This window comes from Salvelinus fontinalis, chromosome 21, assembly GCF_029448725.1.
Source record: "Salvelinus fontinalis isolate EN_2023a chromosome 21, ASM2944872v1, whole genome shotgun sequence".
Taxonomy (NCBI): Eukaryota; Metazoa; Chordata; class Actinopteri; order Salmoniformes; family Salmonidae; genus Salvelinus; species Salvelinus fontinalis.
The window spans coordinates 41,444,650-41,468,019 of record NC_074685.1 but is presented as its reverse complement, the minus strand read 5'-3'; the positions used below and the strand labels follow the sequence as shown (position 1 = coordinate 41,468,019).

General features: G+C 44.8%; 1 protein-coding gene across 7 annotated transcripts in view; it reads left to right on the top strand.

Annotated features, from left to right (window-relative positions):
• sptan1 (spectrin alpha, non-erythrocytic 1) overlaps window positions 1–23,370 on the top strand; it is a 51,586-nt gene that overhangs the window by 27,687 nt on the left and 529 nt on the right. For 3 of the 7 annotated variants that reach the window (XM_055875252.1, XM_055875250.1, XM_055875253.1), the window contains exons 16-49: window positions 694–911; window positions 1,069–1,161; window positions 1,419–1,553; window positions 1,783–1,931; window positions 2,416–2,472; window positions 3,267–3,465; window positions 3,686–3,790; window positions 3,988–4,020; window positions 4,133–4,168; window positions 5,407–5,454; window positions 6,405–6,496; window positions 6,619–6,763; window positions 6,868–7,149; window positions 7,293–7,490; window positions 7,898–8,148; window positions 8,264–8,426; window positions 8,994–9,008; window positions 11,946–12,077; window positions 13,934–14,071; window positions 14,417–14,521; window positions 14,798–15,006; window positions 15,125–15,367; window positions 15,526–15,757; window positions 15,975–16,134; window positions 16,294–16,370; window positions 16,482–16,691; window positions 16,890–17,186; window positions 17,470–17,582; window positions 18,406–18,423; window positions 20,057–20,111; window positions 22,202–22,398; window positions 22,479–22,532; window positions 22,853–22,999; window positions 23,174–23,321. In XM_055875252.1, coding sequence (XP_055731227.1) covers window positions 694–911; window positions 1,069–1,161; window positions 1,419–1,553; window positions 1,783–1,931; window positions 2,416–2,472; window positions 3,267–3,465; window positions 3,686–3,790; window positions 3,988–4,020; window positions 4,133–4,168; window positions 5,407–5,454; window positions 6,405–6,496; window positions 6,619–6,763; window positions 6,868–7,149; window positions 7,293–7,490; window positions 7,898–8,148; window positions 8,264–8,426; window positions 8,994–9,008; window positions 11,946–12,077; window positions 13,934–14,071; window positions 14,417–14,521; window positions 14,798–15,006; window positions 15,125–15,367; window positions 15,526–15,757; window positions 15,975–16,134; window positions 16,294–16,370; window positions 16,482–16,691; window positions 16,890–17,186; window positions 17,470–17,582; window positions 18,406–18,423; window positions 20,057–20,111; window positions 22,202–22,398; window positions 22,479–22,532; window positions 22,853–22,999; window positions 23,174–23,321 — 4,754 coding nt within the window. The remainder of the gene's footprint in view (window positions 1–693; window positions 912–1,068; window positions 1,162–1,418; window positions 1,554–1,782; window positions 1,932–2,415; window positions 2,473–3,266; window positions 3,466–3,685; window positions 3,791–3,987; window positions 4,021–4,132; window positions 4,169–5,406; window positions 5,455–6,404; window positions 6,497–6,618; window positions 6,764–6,867; window positions 7,150–7,292; window positions 7,491–7,897; window positions 8,149–8,263; window positions 8,427–8,993; window positions 9,009–11,945; window positions 12,078–13,933; window positions 14,072–14,416; window positions 14,522–14,797; window positions 15,007–15,124; window positions 15,368–15,525; window positions 15,758–15,974; window positions 16,135–16,293; window positions 16,371–16,481; window positions 16,692–16,889; window positions 17,187–17,469; window positions 17,583–18,405; window positions 18,424–20,056; window positions 20,112–22,201; window positions 22,399–22,478; window positions 22,533–22,852; window positions 23,000–23,173; window positions 23,322–23,370) is intronic. The other 4 variants (XM_055875256.1, XM_055875255.1, XM_055875251.1 and 1 more) reach the window with 4 other exon arrangements.

Here is a 23,370-nt window from a genome sequence, read left to right as displayed (position 1 = left end):
GGGAACTTGCAGGTGCCTAGGTGGAAGAGTGGGGTAACATCTCACAGCAAATCTGGTGCAGTCCATGAGGAGGAGATGCACTGCAGTACTTAATGCAGCTGGTGGCCACACCAGATACTAACTGTTACTTTTGATTTTGCCCCCCCTCCCCTTTGTTCAGGGACACATTATTCCATTTCTGTTAGTCACATGTCTGTGGAACTTGTTCAGTTTATGTCTGTTGTTGAATCTTGTTATGTTCATACAAATATTTACATGTTAAATTTGCTGAAAATAAACGCAGTTGACAGTGAGAGGACGTTTCCTTTTTTGTTGAGTTTATATACTGTATTCTAACTACTGTATTATTGTCATTGCCACTCCGACATTGCTCGTCCTAATATTTATATTTTTCTTAATTCCATTCTTTAACTTTTAGATTTGTGTGTATTGTTGTGAATTGTTATATACTACTGCTCTGTTGGATCTAGGAACACAAGCATTTCGCTACACCCACAATAACATCTGCTAAATATGTGTTTATGACCAATACAATTTGTTTTGATTTGAATTTAAATTAACTTCCTGAATTGGCTGAACTGAAATGGAATTGTCCCAACCACGCTCTCCAGGTCGTTATTGTAAAATATATTTTTCTCAATGATTTTCCCTCCAATAAATAAACTATCCCCCTCTCCCCGTGGTCCCCACTAGGTCACTTTGCCGGAGAGGAGGTGAAGGTGAAGCTGGAGGAGCTGAACGGCCGCTGGGACACCCTGAAGGGCAAGGCCGGGCAGCGCAGGCAGGACCTGGAGGATTCGCTCCAGGCCCAGCAGTACTTTGCCGACGCCAACGAGGCAGAGTCCTGGATGAGGGAGAAGGAGCCCATTGTGAGCAGCCCCGACTACGGCAAGGACGAGGACTCTGCTGAGGTAAGAGAGGCGGAGAGGGACATTTGACTATCTAGGCGGGTAAATGAAGGAGGTGAATTAATGAATGAATACTTTATTGTATGAGGATAGGTTTGGATGTAGAAGGTTGTAGGATGTAAAGTGGAGATGACACTCACCACTGTCTGCTCTTCCCCAGGCCCTGCTGAAGAAGCACGAAGCCCTGATGTCTGACCTGAGTGCCTATGGAAGCAGCATCCAGGCTCTGAAGGAGCAGGCCCAAACCTGTAGGGTAAGTCTGGAACCCACATTGTATCTTTTGCATTATTGTAAAATGGATATGAACCATTTGACAGCTTATGAATGCTTTATCTAGCTAGTTCACATTCTTTGGATAATACAACTTTCTCATCCATGCAAACATCTGAGAACCAGAGGTCCAACAAATCAATAATTTCTTTACTACTCCCGGTCTATCATATACACAACCTGATATGTTTATGTTGCCATCTTCTAGATTACAATCCTTATTTTTCATCTCACCTGCAGCAACAAGTGGCTCCCACCGATGATGAGACGGGTAAAGAGCTGGTGCTGGCCCTCTATGACTACCAGGAGAAGAGCCCCCGCGAGGTCACCATGAAGAAGGGAGACATCCTCACCCTGCTCAACAGCACTAACAAGGTACACACACACAACCACACAGCGTCTTAGCGAGATGAACAAAAGCCTTGTACCGGAAACAACTACTAGGGCATACCCATGACTAGGCACTTGATGTAGAACGGAAAGAATTGGAAGGATATAGGCAATATAGTATGGGACATATCTCTTAATATTTTATGGGGGATAAAAAGAGCACGTCTTCTCCTGTGGTCCTTTCTCCTGACCTCCCCTCTCTCCCCTGCTGTAGGACTGGTGGAAGGTGGAGGTGAACGACCGCCAGGGTTTTGTTCCGGCAGCCTACGTCAAGAAGCTGGATCCCACCCAGTCCTCTTCCAGAGAGAACCTGCTGGATGAGCAGGGCAGCATCGGCCTGCGCCAGGATCAGATTGAGAACCAGTAAGGGACTACTTCTATTCCCTCCACCTAAGCCAGTTCCAAAATACCCTATCCCCAGTACTTCTCTTCAGTACACTCCTGCATCTCTGTATAGTTATTTACCACTTTTACCCCTTTAACTTAGGACATGTTGTCCCTAATGGGTTAATTAACTGTGTATTCTGTTTCCTGACTTGAAGAAATGTCCATGTGAGCTCAACCCAATAACATTTACCTCTTTGATGCCCCAGTCTTGCTCCCCTTTTCTGTCTCTCTCTCCCTTTTCTGTCTCTCCCTTTTCTGTCTCGCGCTCCCTTTTCTGTCTCGCTCTCTTTTCAAATTATTTTTGTATCCCTTTCTATTCCTTAGTGAAACAGCCCAGGGAGTCACACTTTTTTCTCTCTCTATCACTAACGGCCTTTTGCCTTTTTCTCCATCTATCTCTGTTTCTTTCTCTAACCACTAACACCTGCCTGCCTGCACATGTCATGTCTGGACTGAGCAGGCCGTTGGCCAAGGAGGCGTGCAGTGTGTCTGTACGCATGAAGCAGGTGGAAGAACTGTGAGTAGGACCAGTGTCCCCATAGGTGTCGTGTTTGCGAAGCCACCACGCATCGCCACAGGCAAAGCCATTTGCCATTCCTGCCACTCCCTCAATTAATACCATGTCAATCAATACCCATGTCGATGTCGTGGTCCTTGTGACTGTGATTCCAGTGTGCATGCTCTCTCTCTCTCTCTCTCTCTCTCTCTCTCTCTGTCTCTCTGTCGCTCTCTCTCTCTCTCTCTCTCTTATATCCATCACTCATCTTCTATTCAACATGTCTTCTATTCAACAGAAGGATAGAAGCTTCATCTGTCTTTCTCACTCCTTTTTTCTCCCAGCTTGCCTGTGGGTGTCATGAGCTCTCACTTGCGTTCTGTTTTTCCATGAGAGCGTATAGACGTGTTTTTAACTCTGCATCATAGACAGCCATGTTACAAACGTGACTGATTATGTCATTCCGATGGCATCTTATGAAATTGTGAGCAAAGTAAGGGGGAATCACCTCATCCACCACCAATGTGTAGCAACCACCTGAGGGATGCCATGGCAGCCAATTTGTGCTGTGCCAGAAAGCTCACCACACATCAGTTATCACAGTGGAGAGGTGTGCACTTTAGGGCTGACCCTGCAGGTCTACCGGTATTTAAAGATTTCTCAATTATTAATCCAAATTGAAATATAATTTTGGCAACAACCCTAGTGCTCTCAGTTCTCCCTGTAAATCATCATGTATTGACACTTCTGTGTTATTTCCACTACCCAGTCTCCCCCCACAGGGAATTCTGAAAGCCTTTATCCTGTATTTTTAGGTACGGAACTCTCCAGGAGCTGGGCGAGAAGCGCAAGGACATGCTGGAGAAGAGCTGCAAGAAGTTCATGCTGTTCCGCGAAGCCAACGAACTACAGCAGTGGATTAACGAGAAGGAGGGAGCCCTCACCAATGAGGAGGTGGGCTCCGACCTGGAGCAGGTGGAGGTGCTGCAGAAGAAGTTTGACGACTTCCAAAAGGTATGCCGCACACAACATAGCCGCCAGGAGTAGGATAAGGACACTAGATTACTTACTGGACTAAGAAGCATTTAAAAAGCATGTTCAAGTACAGGAGCAATGTGTGCATTATACTTACTCAGTTCTCCTAATCTATGCTGTCCCATCTCACCCAGTACATTGGTGAATACTGGTATGAGTTTTGTGTTGACTGTCTTTCTTCTGTCTGTTTGACTACCAGGACCTGAAGGCCAATGAGTCTCGTCTGAGGGACATCAACAAGGTGGCGTCTGAGCTGGAGTCTGAGGGCCTGATGGCCGAGGAGGCAACCATGGTCCAAGCTCAGGTAGGATGGTGTAGCCAACCACTGCGGAGATATTAAATACTTTTCATATTAGAGGTCAATGATAAAAGCATATGGAGTGAATGTTCTGAGGATTTGTAAAAATAATTTGGTACATTATTTGAAACAAATCAAATGTATTAACTTCAGCTTACGGCAACATTTCTCTCGTCTTCTCTCTCTTTCTCTCCTCTCTCTAGGAACAAGTGATGCTGGGATCTGCTCCTGGCCAGGTAAGACAATTTCACAGTTGCAATACATTATACTGGTAAGGAAAGATAATGCAATCAAAATGTATAGATGTGCCATCAACGTCAACCCAAATTCCGCTCTTTGTTCCAACAGGATGAGGCTGATAACAAGAATGCCTCTCCATGGAAGGTAAGACGCTCGTCTTCTGACAACATGACCAATCAACATGATTTCATGTGCTTCCAAACAAAACATTTTGTGTCCCAACCTTATTTTAATGTTTTAGTCCATAACAGACATCAACTGCTAAGATTGGACAGCATGCAGCAGCCTGTAAATCTGGACTTGTCATATGAACCTGAGAATGATTGAACTGTATTGTGGATTTTGACACAGTGGGAGTCAAAACTATTTGAATGGACCTAAATCATGGCCACTAACTCAGCCTTGTTTATAGGAGCTTACATCAGTTAATGTAAGATGTATTTGTTAACACAAACAAGAGACAAAAGAATGGAAGACCTGGCAGTGGTACTTGCCATTCTATCTACAAGTTTACTTAAACAATAAGGCCTGAGGGGGTGTGGTATATGGCTGTTCTTAGGTATGGCTGTTCTTACGTAAGACGCAACACGGAGTGCCTGGATACAGCCCGTTGTTTATTGGCCATATACCACAAACCCCTGAAGTGCCTTATTGCTATTATAAACTGGTTACCAATGTATTTTTACTGCTCTAATTACATGTTTTGTCATACACGTGGTCTACAGTCTGATATACCACGGCTGTCAGCCAATCAGCATTCAGGGCTCGAACCACCCAGTTCATAAAAGACAGAGTAGCTGTACTCCACTGTTAAGTAGCTACTCTGTTTACTTACTAGCTGTTTACTCATTAGGGTAAACATTATTCCTCAAAATCAGGTCATTTTTAAATGTAAATCAGCCTGAAAAGACCAAAGCAGACATGTTGACTCACCCATATAAATAGAATTAGAACAGTATTTATTATATGGCTCTCTATGGACACACCCTGCACATAAATGTCCATATTACCCAGTGCACTGTATGTGTAGCAGTCCACGTTGGGGTTCAGTTTCCACTTTAGGGGTCAGTTTCCACTTTAGGCGTCAGTGTCCACTTTAGGGGTCAGTGTCCACTTTAGGGGTCAGTGTCCACTTTAGGGGTCGGTGTCCACTTTAGGGGTCGGTGTCCACTTCAGGTTCTGCTGGTCTTCTATTGCCATGGTGATGGTGCCGGTTGTCTCTTGGGCAACCGTGTAAAGACATGGGCAGCTTTTACCTCCCTGCTGCGCTTACATGGTGACTGGTGTGGTGTTTTCTGTTATTGTCCAAATCCTCCTTCCCTCCTCCCCCCTTTTCCTCTCCTCCCTCCTTTCTGATCTGGTTTTTTCATCTTTGATTGTAGAATGTACGCTTGGCTGTTCAAACGACGGCTAACTTTAATACTATCAAGGTAAGATTTTTAAAGACCACTCCATCTGTCCCGCCCCTGATCCCACCCCCTCCTCCGCCCTTGCATTATGTCCTCCTGGCTCGTCTCATACCTGCATCGTGTTTATTCGGGAGACTAAACCCTTCCATCAACAGTCTCATTGTGGTCTTGCCGTGCGTTCGTTGTCGTCCTGTAGTTCCATTGTCTTGCACATCGTCCTGGTCTGGTCTCCGTGTCCACACTCCTTACATCGTTTTTTGTTCTAATCATGTGACCGATGTCATTGAATGGCCTTGTCCCTCGTTCCGGTTTTCATTTGTCTCATCCCCCTCTTCTTTAACCATTGTTATTTGTTTTCAGAAGGAAGGATGGCTGTTACAAAAAGGCATTGAAATATACCTCAACACCATCTTTGTAATCCTAGCATTTTGTTGTCATTTGTTTCTCCATTTTGTGTGTTCTCATCACCATGCATCCCTCTCCCTGTCTGACTTACCTTCTTCCTCGTCACCAACCCCTCATCTGTGTTCAACACCCTCCTTTTACGTCAGTCTCTCTGTCAAACACGCAGAGCACAAACTGAATCTTGAGCACTTTCACTGATTCACAATTGATATTCACCACTGATATCAGTTTAAGTCAAGATTACCAGGATTGGGCTCCATTCTAACTGTCAATGCAAACAAGTTCATATTCAACTAATAAATGAAATATATATATTTTTCATTTATTGAGTTCAAATGGAATTTATCCTAACCTGGAGGATATACAACCAATTGTCTAAATATCATAAAATCCTGAAAAAGAAGTAACTTATCAATACATTAAAACATTCCCTCAATTTGAATCAGCTAAATTGGAGCACTGGGTTCCAGAAACCTGGGTAGAGGCCTCATGGGAGTGATTGACTCCTGGCGAAGCTCCATCTAGCTCTGTGATTGGGTGATACATTTCCGGGGGTGTGTTTGTAGGAGCTGAACAACCGCTGGAGATCCTTGCAGCAGCTGGCCGAGGAGAGGAGCAACATGCTGGGCAGTGCCCACGAAGTGCAGAGGTTCCACAGGTACACACACACACACAGTTGAGAGCAAGAAACAGTGGGTGGATTTCAATATTACAACGCACATGAAACAAAATGGCTGGTGTTGAGTCAAAATTGAAATGGCTGCTTTTTGTTGTCCTCAGGGATGCGGATGAGACCAAGGAGTGGATCGAGGAGAAGAACCAAGCGCTGAACACAGACAACTATGGCCACGACCTGGCCAGCGTTCAGGCCCTTCAGCGCAAACACGAGGGCTTTGAGAGAGACCTGGCCGCCCTGGGAGATAAGGTGAGAGGGATCACAGTCGGTCTCTCAAACACACACACACAGTCACACACTTTCGTTGCTCTGCTGTTTAGAGACGATACTGACCCTTTTCCTTCCGGTTCCAGGTGAACTCCCTGGGGGAGACAGCGGAGCGTCTGATCCAGTCCCACCCGGAGGCGGTGGACGACATCCAGGAGAAGTGCACAGAGCTCAATACGGCCTGGAGCAGCCTGGTGGGGCGCGCCGACCAGCGAAAGGATAAGCTAGGCAACTCCCACGACCTGCAGCGCTTCCTCTCCGACTTCAGGGACCTCATGTCCTGGATCAACGGCATCCGAGGCCTGGTGTCCTCAGAAGAGCTGGCCAAGGACGTGACCGGGGCTGAGGCCCTGCTAGAGAGACACCAGGTACTGCCTCTACACACACTGCACTGCTACTGTCCATCCACTGTCTCCTTATGGACACCAGATAAGTCTGATCTCACATATCAACATACACAAAGTTCTCGTCCATCAAATACACCTTCTTACCCTCCCCGTCTTCTCTCCAGGAGCACCGTACTGAGATCGACGCCCGTGCGGGCACCTTCCAGGCCTTTGAGCAGTTTGGCCAGCAGCTGTTGGCGCGCGGCCACTACGCCAGCCCTGAGATCCAGCAGAAGCTGGAGGCCTTGGACCACGAGAGGGCAGACCTGGAGAAGGCCTGGGTGCAGAGACGAATGATGCTCGACCAGTGCCTGGAGCTCCAGGTATAAACGCAGGCACACACTATCTTAGAAACCCCCTCTTAGAAACCCCCTCTTAGAAACCTCCTCTTGCTGATCTTTGCTTCTGGCACATTTAAGAGTACCAGACGAATCCTTCCAAAACCAAACGTCTTGTCTCAGTGGCTTTTGGCCATTTGAACTCAAGGACATGTTTCTGTGTCCCCATAAGTGTATGTTCCGTTGCACCAGATCTGACACCTTTTGAACAAGGCCTAATCTATTGTGTGTGTCTACCAATCCACAGAAAAAAAGGTCAATTTATTTATTATTATTTTTTTTTTTTTACCACACTCAACAGGTCATGACAACAATTACTAGCCTCTATACAACATCCACTGCCAGTAAATAACCTCTCTCTTTTCCCCTCTCTCTCTGCTCTCCTCCCTCAGCTGTTCAACCGTGACTGTGAACAGGCTGAGAACTGGATGGCGGCTCGCGAGGCCTTCCTGGCCAGCGACGACAAGGGTGACTCCCTGGACAGCGTGGAGGCTCTCATCAAGAAACACGAGGACTTTGACAAGGCCATCAACGTGCAGGAGGAGAAGATCGCTGCTCTGCAGTCCTTTGCAGACCAGCTGGTTGGCGCGGATCATTATGCCAAACCAGAGATATTCAACCGTCGCAATGAAGTCCTGGACAGGTCAGTCTTTCTCTTTTTGATGACCGTGTGTGTGACTTTGTGGGCATCTTTGTGTGTAACGGTCTGCCTGTTCGTTGTTGCTCCAGTCTTAAGTGTTTGTCCTCCCGGCCTGTAGGTGGCGCCGTCTGAAGGCTCAGATGATTGAGAAGCGCTCCAAGCTCGGCGAGTCCCAGACGCTGCAGCAGTTCAGCCGCGACGTGGACGAGATAGAGGCCTGGATCAGCGAGAAGCTGCAGACAGCTACAGATGAGTCCTATAAGGACCCCACCAACATCCAGGTACAGGATTGGCTAGCAGCAACTCAGGGCTCCACCCTTAAAGGTTTGAGCATGCTGCCACATAGAGGGCACAAATGCCAAAAAAGGCAATGATAAGCATGGGCAGCTCCATGGAAGACTTTTACCATGGGAAGTACGCCCTCTAACCATCTCAATGGGCTGCCACTATCCACATATTTAGGGTCAGTTTACCCTACTGCCCCATACCCATTAGTAGGATAACACATATCTGACCCTCTGGCAGTGGTTAGGGTTAATTTTTACCTAGCCTGTCAAGACTTTCTTGTCGGATGAAACACTTTGACCTGTTCAATAGATCACGATCAAATGACTTAATTCATTGTATTTTTTTTTTTCAATAGATGGTTAACCAATTTTGTGTGAGGGTTTGTTAATATACGTTGAATGACATCTAACTTGCCAGTGATTTTAATACTGCAGTTTAATGTCTTGTTGCTCCTTGTTAACAATGACTACTACTTCTACTCCTGTGACTACTGAACCAACCCCATGTGTTGTGTCTATATGGGACTGAATCTCTCCTCTGTTTTATTGTCTTGTTTATAGCTGTCGAAGCTGCTGGTAAGTTGAATAGTGTCAGCTAAACTAACATCCAAAGTAGGTTTCCTGTTATATGTCCACGTCTGTGCCTTGTTTGATGTAGAACGCCATCCCATCTGTCTATTTTCCGTGTTCCTCCGCACTCGCGAGTGCCTGCTTCCTTTTTGTATGGGTTTCATTCATGTGTTCATCCCCCCCCCCCCCCCCCCCCCCCCCCCCATCTTCTGCCATCAACGCACATGTTTGTACATGACTGTAGTTCTGTTATCATTTTAGCAAATGTCACTTTGTGTAGTTGCTGGTCGTGGCTTCCATATTTTGTGGCTTTCTTTCTTTTTTTGCTTGTTTGAGGTATGGTCATCTTCAAACACGCTCCACATATTGTTGCTTTTGTTTAAATATTCCTATAAGTCTTGAAATGTCTAAACATGTTCTGATCTTAATATAACAGAAACTTGATATATAATTTCATAAAACATTTAGTGTAAAATAAAAAATGGATTCCATCTATCAAAACTGCAATGTAAATTTGAATTTAGCAAATCTGTAGTGTATCAAATACATTGACCTGAGAGGGAGAGAGAGGAGACCTCCAGCTTAGAATTGTTGTGCCTTGCCTTATTGTAGCTAATGTAGAAACAATCATAGAGATATGTATGCTAGCAGCAGCCATGGTTGTGAACAAAAACCATACTTTAGCCGTAAAATAAGTATTGCCAAAGATCTATCAAACATCAAGGATAGCTCAGACAAGGACTGTTGCGGTGACCGTATTACCGCCACACCGGCGGTCAAATTCCACATGACCGTTTAGTCACAGTAATAAGGCTTCTCCAAGCTCTGATTCTGCTGATGGTCATTAGTAGCCTACCAAACTTGCTAACTGCCTGGTACTCAGCACTCTATTGTCCCTCTAATCACTCTGACATCAATGCAAATGTTATGGAAAATCTAATCAAACACTTTGAGCTCATGTTGTGTAACATTTCTATAGGCTATGCAATTGGGTGAGAAAACAGTCTATTAAAAAAAGGAGGATCCCATCAGCTTTCTATAGGCTAGGCCTACCATATTTATTTCTCAACTTTCCTAATATTAAGCACATTGCTTATATTTACAACAGGAGTATAGCCTACCTGTCTGGCATGAAAATAAACCCCAGGGAAAAGTGTCCTCCATTTGCTATTTAAGTACATAGATGACATGTCTTTTTCCCGCTGCCCTGTTTCCATACAGGTGCACGATAATGGTCCAATGTCTCATATATTATTTACTATATGAAAGACAAGATTAAATCAAGACAAAGCTAATATTGACACCAATCAGACAATCACTTGTTAATTATATATTATCACTTGTGAATGATGCCCAGCGTAAGAAACAATGCCTTTTTCTAATCATAGTCGTACACCTCATGTAGCCTTGCCCATAGGCCTATATGTTTTAATAAGGTTTGTATCACAACTAAAGTGGCCAAATAACTTCTTTAAAATTAAGCACATTAATCCGCTTTACAAGGGGTGTAGAGCCTAACTGGCATACATAAGCAGCGCGGGAGTTTCAAGTTTGGGGGAAATCATTTTCACCATTAAAATGCACCTTTTATAATAAAAGCATTACATGCATAATTGCATTTGCGGTCACTTTTGATAATGGTGTTTTCCATTAATGGAACATTCACGCTTATAGCCTACTACGAGGTGCGCATTGCAGGGCTCATGCCTTTCAAGCAACTTTTTTCAAATCATCATTAGAGTCGCCTTACAATGTATTAAAAATCAAAACATATAGCCCAACGTTTGTAGAACAACTAAAGTTACATTAATAACTCTAAATTAAGCATATAGAAGTACCTATTTCTTTGTTAACCTCTCAACACAGAATAGCCTCATATGCGCACTCTCTCAAATCGTTTGAAGAAAATATTTATATTTTATTCAGCATTGTTCAATTGTATTCTTCATTCTATTAAATAATGCCATGCAATTCTAAGTTAATCTTGTCTGCAAAATGAACTAGTATAGCGCGCAGCCATTTGGCATAGACACATCAGGTTCTAACATAAGGACAACTATGCTATTCTTTTATTCTGACAGACCACATTTTCTTCATATCATGCTTCTTTAGACCTGTCTAAAATAAATAATGGATTTATTGTGAAGGTACAGGCTATATTACATGGATTTTTTGGACTTTTTAAAAATGGCTTGTAGGCTATGTGTGGAAGCCTGGAGATGCTAAATGTGTTTAATTATCAAAGGTCAATTACCGTGAGACCGACCAGTTATTTGCTTGACAATCACCGGCTGACAATTCCGTGATCGCCACAGCCCTAGCTCAGACACCTCGCATAAGGTTTTTATTGTTTGCTCTCTCTCGGTGTGTAAAAACATTGTGGAACGAGTTTTGAAAAGACCCTGACCTCTTCTAGGTACTCATGAAAAGTAAAATTTGTCGTGGCCCCGTTGTGGGTCTGTTCCAACTCCATTTTGTGTTTGTCACCTTGGTGTGTCTTGTCTTGTAGAAGTCAGTCCGACACATTGTCTGTCCTCATTTGGTGGTGTCTGAATTTCACATTTGTGACCTCATCTTTTTTTATGACCTCACCTTCTGTGTGGATTTTGTCCTGCAGTCATCTCCTGGATGTAGACTTAGTGTATTTATGTGTGTATATATCCATCAACAATAGCACCAAGTTAGGAGACATTTACTCTCCAAACACAAACATGCATGAAAAATGACTGCCACTTATAAAAGTGGCATTCTAATATATATACATGTACTCAGCCTCCTTATTTTCAAATTGTACATCAACCCTTACCAACACATTATTTCTAAGTAGCCTACCGGATTGTGTTTTCACACAATCTAAGGGAGATGTCACCCATCCACCACCAACCCACTGCCTCCCATAGTTCTCACTCCTGCTCTCTCTCCCCTTCCCCTGCCTGAGCTCAGAGTAAGCACCAGAAGCACCAGGCCTTCGAGGCGGAGTTGCATGCCAACGCAGACCGCATCCGTGGGGTTATCGACACTGGCAACGCCCTCATCCATAGAGGGGCCTGCTCCGGCAGTGAGGATGCGGTTCAGGTACACACACTCTGTCTTTAATCATACTTGTTATTATACATACACTTCATACTTGTTGCTATACATACACATTATACTTGTTACAATACATACACAAAAAATATTTACATACAGTTGAAGTCGGAAGTTTACATACACTTAGGTTTGAGTCATTAAAACTCATTTTTCAACCACTCCACAAATTTCTTGTTAACAAACTATAGTTTTGGCAAGTCGGTTAGGACACCTACTGTGTGCATGACACAAGTCATTTTCCCAACAATTGTTTACAGACAGATTATTTCACTATCACAATTCCAGTGGGTCAGAAGTTTACATACACTAAGTTGACTGTGCCTTTAAACAGCTTGGAAAATTCCAGAAAATGATGTCATGGCTTTAGAAGCTTCTGATAGGCTAATTGACATACTTTTAGTCAATTGTAGGTGTACCTGTGGATGTAGTTCAAGGCCCACTTTCAAACTCAGTGCCTCTTTGCTTGACATCATGGGAAAATAAAAATAAATCAGTCAAGACCTCAGAAGAAAAGTTGTAGACCTCCACAAGTCTGGTTCATCCTTGGGAGCAATTTCCAAACGCCTGAAGGTACCACGTTCATCTGTACAAACAATAATACGCAAGTATAAACAGCATGGGACCACGCAGCTGTCATACCGCTCAGGAAGGAGACGCGTTGTGTCTCCTAGAGATGAGCGTACTTTGGTGCGAAAAGTGCAAATCAATTCCAGAACAACAGCAAAGGACCTTGTGAAGATGCTGGAGGAAACGGGTACAAATGTATCCATATCCACAGTAAAATGAGTCTTACTACGACAACCTGAGAAGCCACTCAGCAAGGAAGAAGCCACTGCTCCAAAACCGCCATAAAAAAGCCAGACTACGGTTTGCAACTGCACATGGGGACAAAGATCGTACTTTTTGGAGAAATGTCCTCTGGTCTGATGAAACAAAAACAGAACTGTTTGGCTATAATGACCATCATTATGTTTGGAGGAAAAAGGGTGAGGCTTGCAAGCCGAAGAACACCATCCCATGAAGCACGGGGGTGGCAGCATCATGTTGTGAGGGTGCTTTTCTGCAGGAGGGACTGGTGCACTTCACAAAATAGGTGGCATCATGAGGATGGAAAATTATGTGGATATATTGAAGCAACATATCAAGACAGTCAGGAAGTTAAAGCTTGGTCGCAAATGGGTCTTCCAAATGGACAATGACCCCAAGTATACTTCCAAAGTTGTGGCAAAATGGCTTAAGGACAACAAAGTCAAGGTATTGGTGTGACCATCACAAAGCCATGACCTCAATCCTATAGAAAATTTGTGGGCAGAACTGATAAAGCGTGTGAGAGCAAGGAAGCCTACAAACCTGACTCAGTTACACCAGCTCTGTCAGGAGGAATGTGCCAAATTTCACCCAACTTATTGTGGGAAGCTTGTGGAAGGCTACCTGAAATGTTTGACCCAAGTTAACAATTTAAAGGCAATGCTACCAAATACAAATTGAGAGTATGTAAACTTCCCACTGGGAATGTGATGAAAGAAATAAAAGCTGAAATAAATCATTCTCTCTACTATTATTCTGATATTTCACATTCTTAAAATAGTGGTGATCCTAACTGACCTAAGACAGAGAATCTTAACTAGGATTAAATGTCAGTCATTTTAAAAAACTGAGTTTAAATGTACTTCTACAATGCCACTTCAAGGATGAAAGCCTTTGAGAAAAATATGGTGATAACATTGCAGACAGAATGTTAACTGTTCCTATGGCATTCAAGCTACGTGAACCGATTCTTGCCTCATTAAACATCTATTGTTCTAAAGCTGGGTATCTAACCTGGGTGTGTGTTTCACCAGTCGCGTCTGGGTGCTCTGGACGAGCAGTGGCAGTTCCTGGTGAACAAGTCGGCAGAGAAGAGCCAGAAGCTGAAAGAAGCCAACAAGCAGCAGAACTTCAACACTGGCATCAAGGACTTTGACTTCTGGCTCTCTGAGGTAAAATAATGAAAGATGTCAATATGAGACTACTTTCACTTAATTTCAAATCTCCATCCACCACACAATTCTCAAAGTTAAAGATGCTGATATTGTGTATTCTGTACTGAAAACCTTGATGTTCAATAGGATTTATCTGAGACCTGCACAGATTAAGTACTGGACAGACACCCAAAAAGGCAACATCACCTCTGGATCTGAGATTGTGTCAGGCTATTTAGTTTTCTTATTTAAATGGATTTGACTTGTTAATAACCCATTAGCCTACCTGTGCTGTAGGAAAACAAAAACAAAAGAAGAGGCTGAGATTAGATTTGAATTTTTTTTTTTTTTTTCTCTGTGTAGGTCGAGGCCCTTCTTGCCTCTGAGGATTATGGCAAAGACCTTGCCTCAGTCAACAACCTGCTGAAGAAACACCAGCTTCTGGAAGCTGACATCTCTGCTCATGAGGTAATGTATTCAACGTCCCCGTATCTCTGTCAAACCGGGATTGATGCTGGGCTCAGCTGGGGGCCTTGATGTACTAAAGGATCTGTCAGATTACACACCTATATATGCTGACTGGCTGAAAGGTGACGCTGCCTCGTACTGAAAGCTTTCGATGGCAACCAAACCAAGTGTCCTCTGTTGAACAACTTCCAAGTTTATGAAGCATGTTTTTGTACAAAGCCATCCACTGAGTTCAGTCTAGTGCTTTGATTTGAACATCTTTCTGTCCGTCCACAGGATCGTCTGAAGGACCTGAACGGCCAGGCTGACAGCCTGACGGCCAGCACGGCCTTCGACCCCACCCAAGTTAAGGACAAGCGCGACGCCGTCAATGGACGCTTCGCCAAGATCAAGAGCATGGCCACTGGCCGCCGTGCAAAGCTCAACGAGTCTCACCGCCTGCACCAGTTCTTCAGGGACCTGGACGACGAGGAGTCTTGGATCAAGTAAGAACGCACCCTGGAGTTGTGGAAGAATGGATGCAAGTCAACGTCTGAGGGTTTTTCGATGTTGAGACATTGTGATTACTAACACTCTCTCTTTCACTCTCTGTTCTCTATCCAGAGAAAAGAAATTGCTAGTGAGTTCGGAGGACTATGGACGTGATTTGACAGGAGTGCAGAATCTGAGGAAGAAACACAAGAGGCTGGAGGCTGAGTTGGGGGCCCATGAGCCGGCCATCCAGTCTGTGCAGGACACAGGGAAGAAGCTGTCTGATGACAACACCATCGGCCAGGATGAGATTGAGCAGAGGCTGGCCCAGTTTGAGGAGCACTGGATGGAGCTGAAGGACCTGGCTGCAGCCAGGTTAGACTTGGAGCACAGACACGCGTATACATTCTGACACACACATATTCCCAGGCCTGCTTTGCAATGAAACGCCATTATCATCTTAAACATTTAATGATGTTGAGTGTTAATCTGTGTGTGCCTGTGTGTGTGTGTGTGTGTGTGTGTGTGATCAGGGGACAGAGGCTGGAGGAGTCGCTGGAGTACCAGCAGTTTGTTGCGAATGTTGAAGAGGAGGAAGCCTGGATTAACGAGAAGCTGAACCTGGTGGGAAGTGAAGACTACGGGGATACCCTGGCTGCTGTGCAGGGCCTGTTGAAGAAGCATGAGGCGTTTGAGACTGACTTCTCCGTGCACAGGGACAGAGTGAATGACGTGTGTTCCAACGGAGACGAGCTCATTAAGAAGGTAAACACTGACAATACTGTTGTCGTATAGAAAATGATAAAATATCAAATGAATAGCCTTTCCGTCTCTTCATACGGTACCAGCTGAATTAGTGTTTAAGCAATAGTTCACACACAAAAAATACCAACTTTTACAATGATTTTCCACTTACCTTGGCTGTTGTCAATTCACCCATACAGTTAAATGCATATTTTGCTTGTGTCCATCCCTCCATTAGAATAACCACCACGTGGACAGCATCTCAGCCAAGATGGCGTCCCTGCGGGGCAAGGTGTCTGAGCTGGAGAGGGCCGCTGCAATGAGAAAAGCGAAGCTGGATGAGAACTCTGCCTTCTTGCAGTTCAACTGGAAGGCTGACGTGGTGGAGTCCTGGATCGGTACGGTTTGAGACCTGAGAAGGGGAAAGGTTTAGGGGATGAGGCTTCAACATTCTTTGGTGTTGCAATATGATTTTTGCGTGTGTTCCCAGAAAGATGAGAGCATTGTTTAATTTTTAAGTGTAGCACTGAATTTATACTATCTGGTTGTTTGTTCAGGTGAGAAGGAGAACAGCCTGAAGACTGATGACTACGGACGAGATCTCTCATCTGTGCAGACCTTGCTCACTAAGCAGGTACTGTGTAGCAATATGTAGCTCTTAAATGAGTGATGCTACGGCAGCCATTTTGTGCAAGAAAGCTAGACACGTTCTCCTATGCCTCATGTTCCCCCTTCGGGTCCACAGGAGACGTTTGACGCAGGGCTGCAGGCCTTCCAGCAGGAGGGTATCACCAACATCACGGCCCTTAAGGACCAGCTGCTGGCAGCCAAGCACGTCCAGTCCAAGGCCATCGAGGCGCGCCACGCTGCCCTCATGAAGCGCTGGAACCAGCTTCTCGACAACTCACAGGCCCGCAAGAAGAAACTGCTGGAGGCCCAGGAGCACTTCAGGAAGGTATGTAAAGACTATGATGGCGGATAATTGTCATTTAGCTTACGATGAGGATATCATGACTACTATTCATAGATATCATCGTTGTTAATGTTCATATTTTGAACAGGAATATCAGACTATCCTTCACCTACGAAGTCAAAAACCTTAGTGGATGTGGACCTCTTACCTCCATCGATTCCATCTTGCTTCTGTCTCCAGGTGGAAGACCTGTTCCTGACCTTTGCCAAGAAGGCGTCGGCCTTCAACAGCTGGTTTGAGAACGCTGAGGAGGACTTGACAGATCCGGTGCGCTGCAACTCGCTGGAGGAGATCCGGGCGCTTCGCGACGCCCACGAGGCCTTCCGCTCATCGCTGAGCTCGGCGCAGGCTGACTTCAACCAGCTGGCCGAGCTGGACCGGCAGATCAAGAGCTACCAGGTGGTGTCCAACCCCTACACCTGGTTCACTATGGAGGCCCTGGAAGAGACCTGGAGGAACCTGCAGAAGATCATTAAGGTTAGAAGGGAGAAGAGGGGGGAGGTAGCATGGTCCCAGATTTGTTTGTGCTGTATCACCAACCATTTGGCATGACAACGACCATATGAATTGGCTATACAGCACTAACGTATCTGAGGAGCAGGCTTGGTGAGGAGAACATGCACATCTCATGTTGTCCTATTCCCCACTGTAATGCTCTACTTATGTCCAGAACCAATGAGGGCCTCTGGGGGCCGATGTCTTGATCTGCATCATGTCTGGGAAGCACTTCATCCATCTCCATCCCTCTCTGTCTGTATAGGAACGAGAGCTGGAGCTGCAGAAGGAGCAGAGGAGGCAGGAGGAGAATGACAAGCTGCGACAGGAGTTTGCGCAGCACGCCAATGCATTCCACCAGTGGCTGCAGGAGACCAGGTAGGGCCTGGATCTGTTGTGCTAGGAAGACAGTGCACTCACAGAACTCCCTTAATCAACATTCCTTTTGGCAATTTAATAGATAGGAATCTAATACTATTTCTAGGAATAGAATGGGGACGTTTCCAAGGCCTTGTGGCTGTTTATAGAATGTAGTTTAAGTTCATTGAATAACGTCACCTGCATGAATAGCATTGAGATGTCTTTAAATGTTGCATGCATCATTCTTTAGATTCTCTTACAACAATGAGAAATCAATGGAGCTACCTGGAATTTAAAAGTGCCTGCTGCTCAGAAATCTGCCTCCTGTCTCTCTGCCACAATGTTCTCAGCCATAGAGAACAGGAAGCTGCTATTCATCGGAGCGCAACGTGAAATGTTGCAGATAAATGTTTGTTATATGAAACTGACATGATTCTTTACAGTTTCTCTATTTTACACCTTGCATTTATATCTGCAATGCTCTGAATGTTGCTCCTCACTGAATTGGCCCCAGGCAACGCATGCTTAGTGTATCATATGTTCTGTAGATTTTGGGAGGTGGGTGGGGGACCACTGATACAACTTTTACACAACCGCACAAGTGGTCTGTGAACGTTTAGAAATTAAAACGGGATCATACTGCAGATGCTCCTGTGCTCCCACTATTTCTGTGTCTGTATATGTTTGTTTAGGGGAGGATGATGGAGTGACCATTTTGTCCCTGCCTAGTGTTTCTAACTGTTGTCTCTTTCTCTCTCTTTTCCCGTCCCACCCCCCCACCCTTTCCTCTCCCTCTCTCTTGCTGCTACCTCGCTGATGCTTGGATAACTTTGCTAATCAGGACATATCTTCTGGATGGGTTAATATCACATTTTACTATCTCTCAGTTGGGGCTGGGACGATACTAGTATCGCAATACTCATTAGTATCATGGCAAGGGAAGAAAACACGAAGCGGATTTAATTTTAGGAAAACATCCCTAATGTTGGAAACAAGCATCATTATGTTTGTTATTCAGAGTCACATTTATTTATTTTCCAAGATATAGCACACATTTTACATACAGCAGGTTATGGGACCAAAGAGTTTAGTCTGCTTCGTCTTTTCTTTATTTTCATTGAAATTTTGTGATACTGTGTTTGTGTGTCTGACTGTGTGAATGGGGTCAAATCAATGAGGGTTGATTGGAGTGACATTGTTTTGGACCAAAGAGGTTTGTTGTCAGGTTGGTGGCAAGATGTTGCACGATATATGTTGGTTAACATAGAACCACCAGGTAGGTAGATATCTGTCAAGTAAAGGTAAAACTGGACCAGGTATCACTATGTTCAAGGGAATCCAAGTTGTATTGTGTATTATTACTGAGTTTCTGTAAGCTCCCCCCCCCCCCTTTTGACAGTTTTTGTCGTATAATTTCCCTTTTGTCTGTCTCTAATTTCCCTCTTTCTGTTGGTATTTACTTTATTTTCATCCTTCCCTCCCTCCTTTTCTAAATAGCATAGCTTATCGACGGGTTGTCCGTGTCATTCAATATGAAGTCGGTGATGATCTTTCCGGAAGGTCTTTTCCTTTTTCTCATGGTTTTCCATTCCATATATCCCTCACTCGCCTTTCCTTCACCCTTCATTACTTCCATCACGCCCTCTGGGTTGCGTGTTTTCATACACTTCTAAAAGCCACCATTTGAGATCGGTTTGCTCAGTTACATCTCTACTAACGTCACCCCAATGTAGCTTCCTGAAACTAAGATCAACCTCATGATTTGTCTGGATACTCTTTTGAGTCTGGCAACATTGAGCACTGTTTTAAAGGAGTGAAAAGTCTTCACTTTCATCTTTTGGGGATATTTCTTTCACCAAATTTAGGGGTGGACACTGCAAAATGTGTTGAAATATCTATATTTTTTGGTTGAAAGTGTTAGACTAATTCACAACTGATTTGGGGTTAAATGCAGTTTCCTGCCCTGTACACAGTAGCCCTAACCTTGCATGGTATAGGTTACCATGGCTATGAGTTGACTTCTTTGGCATGCATTGGGGGGGGGGGGGATGCTCTGAACATTGAGTGATGTAAAGTTTTTTGTGTGTGTGTGTTTGTACTTCTGTTTCCCTCTTTTTAATTCACCAAATGTTCTCTGAAATTTTCCCAAAAATATTGAGGTTTCAGAAAAATCTTTCCTTTTGCTTCTTTACAAAAATCATTGGTTGGTTTCAATTAGTACATTTCAAGATTTGTTTAGAATCTCGACACACCTCTAGTATATTCAAATATATGAAATGGATCTTATCAAAATGATTATGAATTTCAAGGTAGGAATGGGGTTGGATCTAAGGGTTCCTACAAGTAGATGGGTGTGGGTGCAGACTCTGAGACTGTGTGCTGGTGTGACTGACTGTATCACCTGATCTTGATGGCTGTGGCATGTTGTCTATCCCAATATTTGATCATCCTGTCAAGATCCTCTCCCCTGACACTTGTGTGTATGCATCTAGGTCCTGCATGGTAGAAGAGTCCGGAACCTTGGAATCACAACTTGAGGCAACCAAGGTAAGAAAGAATCCCTCATCATTTATGCTATAGACCAGGGTTTCACAACCCTCTCCTCAGGCCCCACCTGTTGTTTTGCATTTTTGTTTTAAGCCTAAACTAGCACACCTGATTGAGTTAGTCAAAGGCTTAGTGATTAGTTGACTAATACAATCAGGTGTGCCAGTTTAGGGTTAAAATAAACATTTGAAACGTATGGGGCCCATCTTGGCTATTTCAAATCAAATAAAAATGTATTTGTCACATGCAACGAATACAACGGGTGTAAACTTTACGGTGAAATGGTTTCTTTACGAGCCCTTGCAAATAATGCAGAATTTAAAATAATATCAGGAGGAATAAAATACACAGGTCAGTATTCACAAGGCCGCAGAGCCAGACGGATTACCAGGATGTGTACTCCGAGCATGCGCTGACCAACTGGCAAGTGTCTTCACTAACATTTTCAACCTCTCCCTGGCCGAGTTTGTAATGCCAACATGTTTCAAGCAGACCACCATAGTCCCTGTGCCCAAGAACACTGAGGTAACCTGTCTAAATGACTACCGACCCGTAGCACGTCTGTAGCCATGAAATGCTTTGAAAGGCTGGTCATGGCTCACATCAACACCATTATCCCAGAAACCCTAGACCCACTCCAATTTGTATACCGCACCAACAGATCCACAGATGATGCAATCTCTATTGCACTCCACACTGCTCTTTCACACCTGGACAAAAGGAACACCTACATGAGAATGCGGTTCATTGACTACAGCTCAGCGTTCAACACCATAGTGCCTTCAAAGCTCATCATTAAGCTAAGGACCCTGGGACTAAATACCTCCCTCTGCAACTGGATCCTGGACTTCCTGACGGGCTGCCCCCAGGTGGTAAGGGTAGGTAACAACACATCCACCACACTGTTCCTCAACACAGGGGCCCCTCAGGTGCGTGCTCAGCCCCCTCCTGTACTCCCTGTTCACTCTTGACTGCACGGCCAGGCACAACTCCAACAAGTTTGCTGATGACAACAGTGGTAGGCCTGATCAGACAATGATGAGACAGCCTATAGGGAGGTGGTCAGAGACCTGACCGTGTGGTGCAAGGACAACAACCTCCCTCAACTTGATCAAGACAAAAGAGATGATTGTGGACTACAGGAAAAGGAGGACCGAGCATGACCCCATTCTCATCAACGGGCTGTAGTGGAGCAGGTTGAGAGCTTCAAGTTCCTTGGCGTCCACATCAACAAACTAACATGGTCTAAGCACACCAAGACAGTCATGAAGAGGGCACAACAAAACCTATTCCCCCTCAGGAGACTGGAAAGATTTGGCATGAGTCCTCAGATCCTCAAAAGGTTCTACAGCTGCACCATCGAGAGCATCCTGACTGGTTGCATCACTGCCTGGTATGGCAACTGCTCGGCCTCTGATCGCAAGTCACTACAGAGGGTAGTGCGTACGGCCCAGTACATCACCGGAGCCAAGCTTTCTGCCATCCAGGACCTATATACCAGGCGGTGTCAGAGAAAGGCCCTAAAAATGGTCAAATACTCCAGCCACCCTAGTCATAGACTGTTCTCTCTGCTACCACACGGCAAGCAGTACCAGAGCGTCAAGTCTAGGTCCAATAGGCTCCTATAGCTTCTACCCCCAAGCCATAAGACTCCCGAACAGCTAATCAAATGGCTACACAGACTATTTGCATTGCCCCCCCCCCACGACACTGCTGCTACTCTGTTATCTATGCATAGTCACTTTAATAACTCTACCTAAATGTACATATTACCTCGACACCGGTGCCCCCGCACATTGACATTGACTCTGTACCGCTCCCCCTGTATATAACCCCGCTATTGTTATTTACTGCTGCTCTTTAATTATTTGTTATTCTTATTTCTTCTTTTTTTTGTATTTTCTTAACTGCATTGTTGGTTAAGGGCTTGTAAGCAAGCATTTCACTCTAAGGTCTACACCTGTTGTATTCGGCGCATGTGACATAACATTTGATTTGATATACACAGCAAGTACCAATTATATTTCAGCTGTATTGACTACTTTTGTAATTGCATACCCTCACCCTTCTGTGTGCCACTCTTTCTGTAGCGCAAGCACCAGGAGATCCGGGCAATGCGTAGCCAGCTGAAGAAGATTGAGGACCTTGGCGCGGCCATGGAGGAGGCTCTGATCCTGGACAACAAGTACACAGAACACAGCACGGTGGGCCTGGCCCAGCAGTGGGACCAGCTAGACCAACTGGGCATGAGGATGCAGCACAACCTGGAGCAGCAGATCCAGGCCAGGTCAGAGAGACACACACATACAGTACCTCACAAGCAGTGAACATATTTCCTAATCTTGTCAAATCTCTCTTCCACCATAGGAACACCACTGGAGTGACAGAGGATGCCCTGAAGGAGTTCAGCATGATGTTCAAGTGAGTGGCGGCCATTTTATTTTAACACGATGTTCAAGTGAGTGGCGGCCATTTTATTTTAACACGATGTTCAAGTGAGTGGCGGCCATTTTAACACGATGTTCAAGTGAGTGGCGGCCATTTTAACACGATGTTCACGTGAGTGGCGGCCATTTTAACACGGTGTTCAAGTGAGTGGCGGCCATTTTAACGATGTTGAAGTGAGCGGCGGCCATTTTAAAACGGTGTTCAAGTGAGTGGTGGCCATTTTCACCATACCAAGTAGTTGCTTAAAGTAAAGAAACTCCCAATAATCTCAACCATGTTATCTTTGCTCCCAGGCACTTTGACAAAGAGAAGTCTGGCCGTCTGAACCACCAGGAGTTCAAGTCGTGTCTGCGCTCGCTGGGTTACGACCTGCCCATGGTGGAGGAGGGAGAGCCAGACCCAGAGTTTGAGTCCATCCTCGACACGGTCGACCCCAACAGGTCAGCAACCCCAGCTCTTCTCACTCATCTCTACTTGGGGTTTTCGATCAGTAGTTTGAGCAAAGCCAACATTCACAAGAATGTGATTTTATTCAGAGTGGGTGTGTCTTGCCTCATTTTCTATTCTTGGGTTTTTTGCTTTATGGGTAACTGATTTAATTGTGTATTTTCCAGGGATGGCAACGTGTCCTTGCAGGAGTACATGGCCTTCATGATCAGCCGCGAGACAGAGAATGTCAAGTCCAGCGAGGAGATTGAGAGCGCCTTCCGAGCCCTCAGCGTCGATGCGAAGCCCTACGTTACCAAGGAGGAGCTCTACCAGGTACTTACAGTCCGGTCTTACCTCCATCACTTTCTGGCACAGTGCTTAT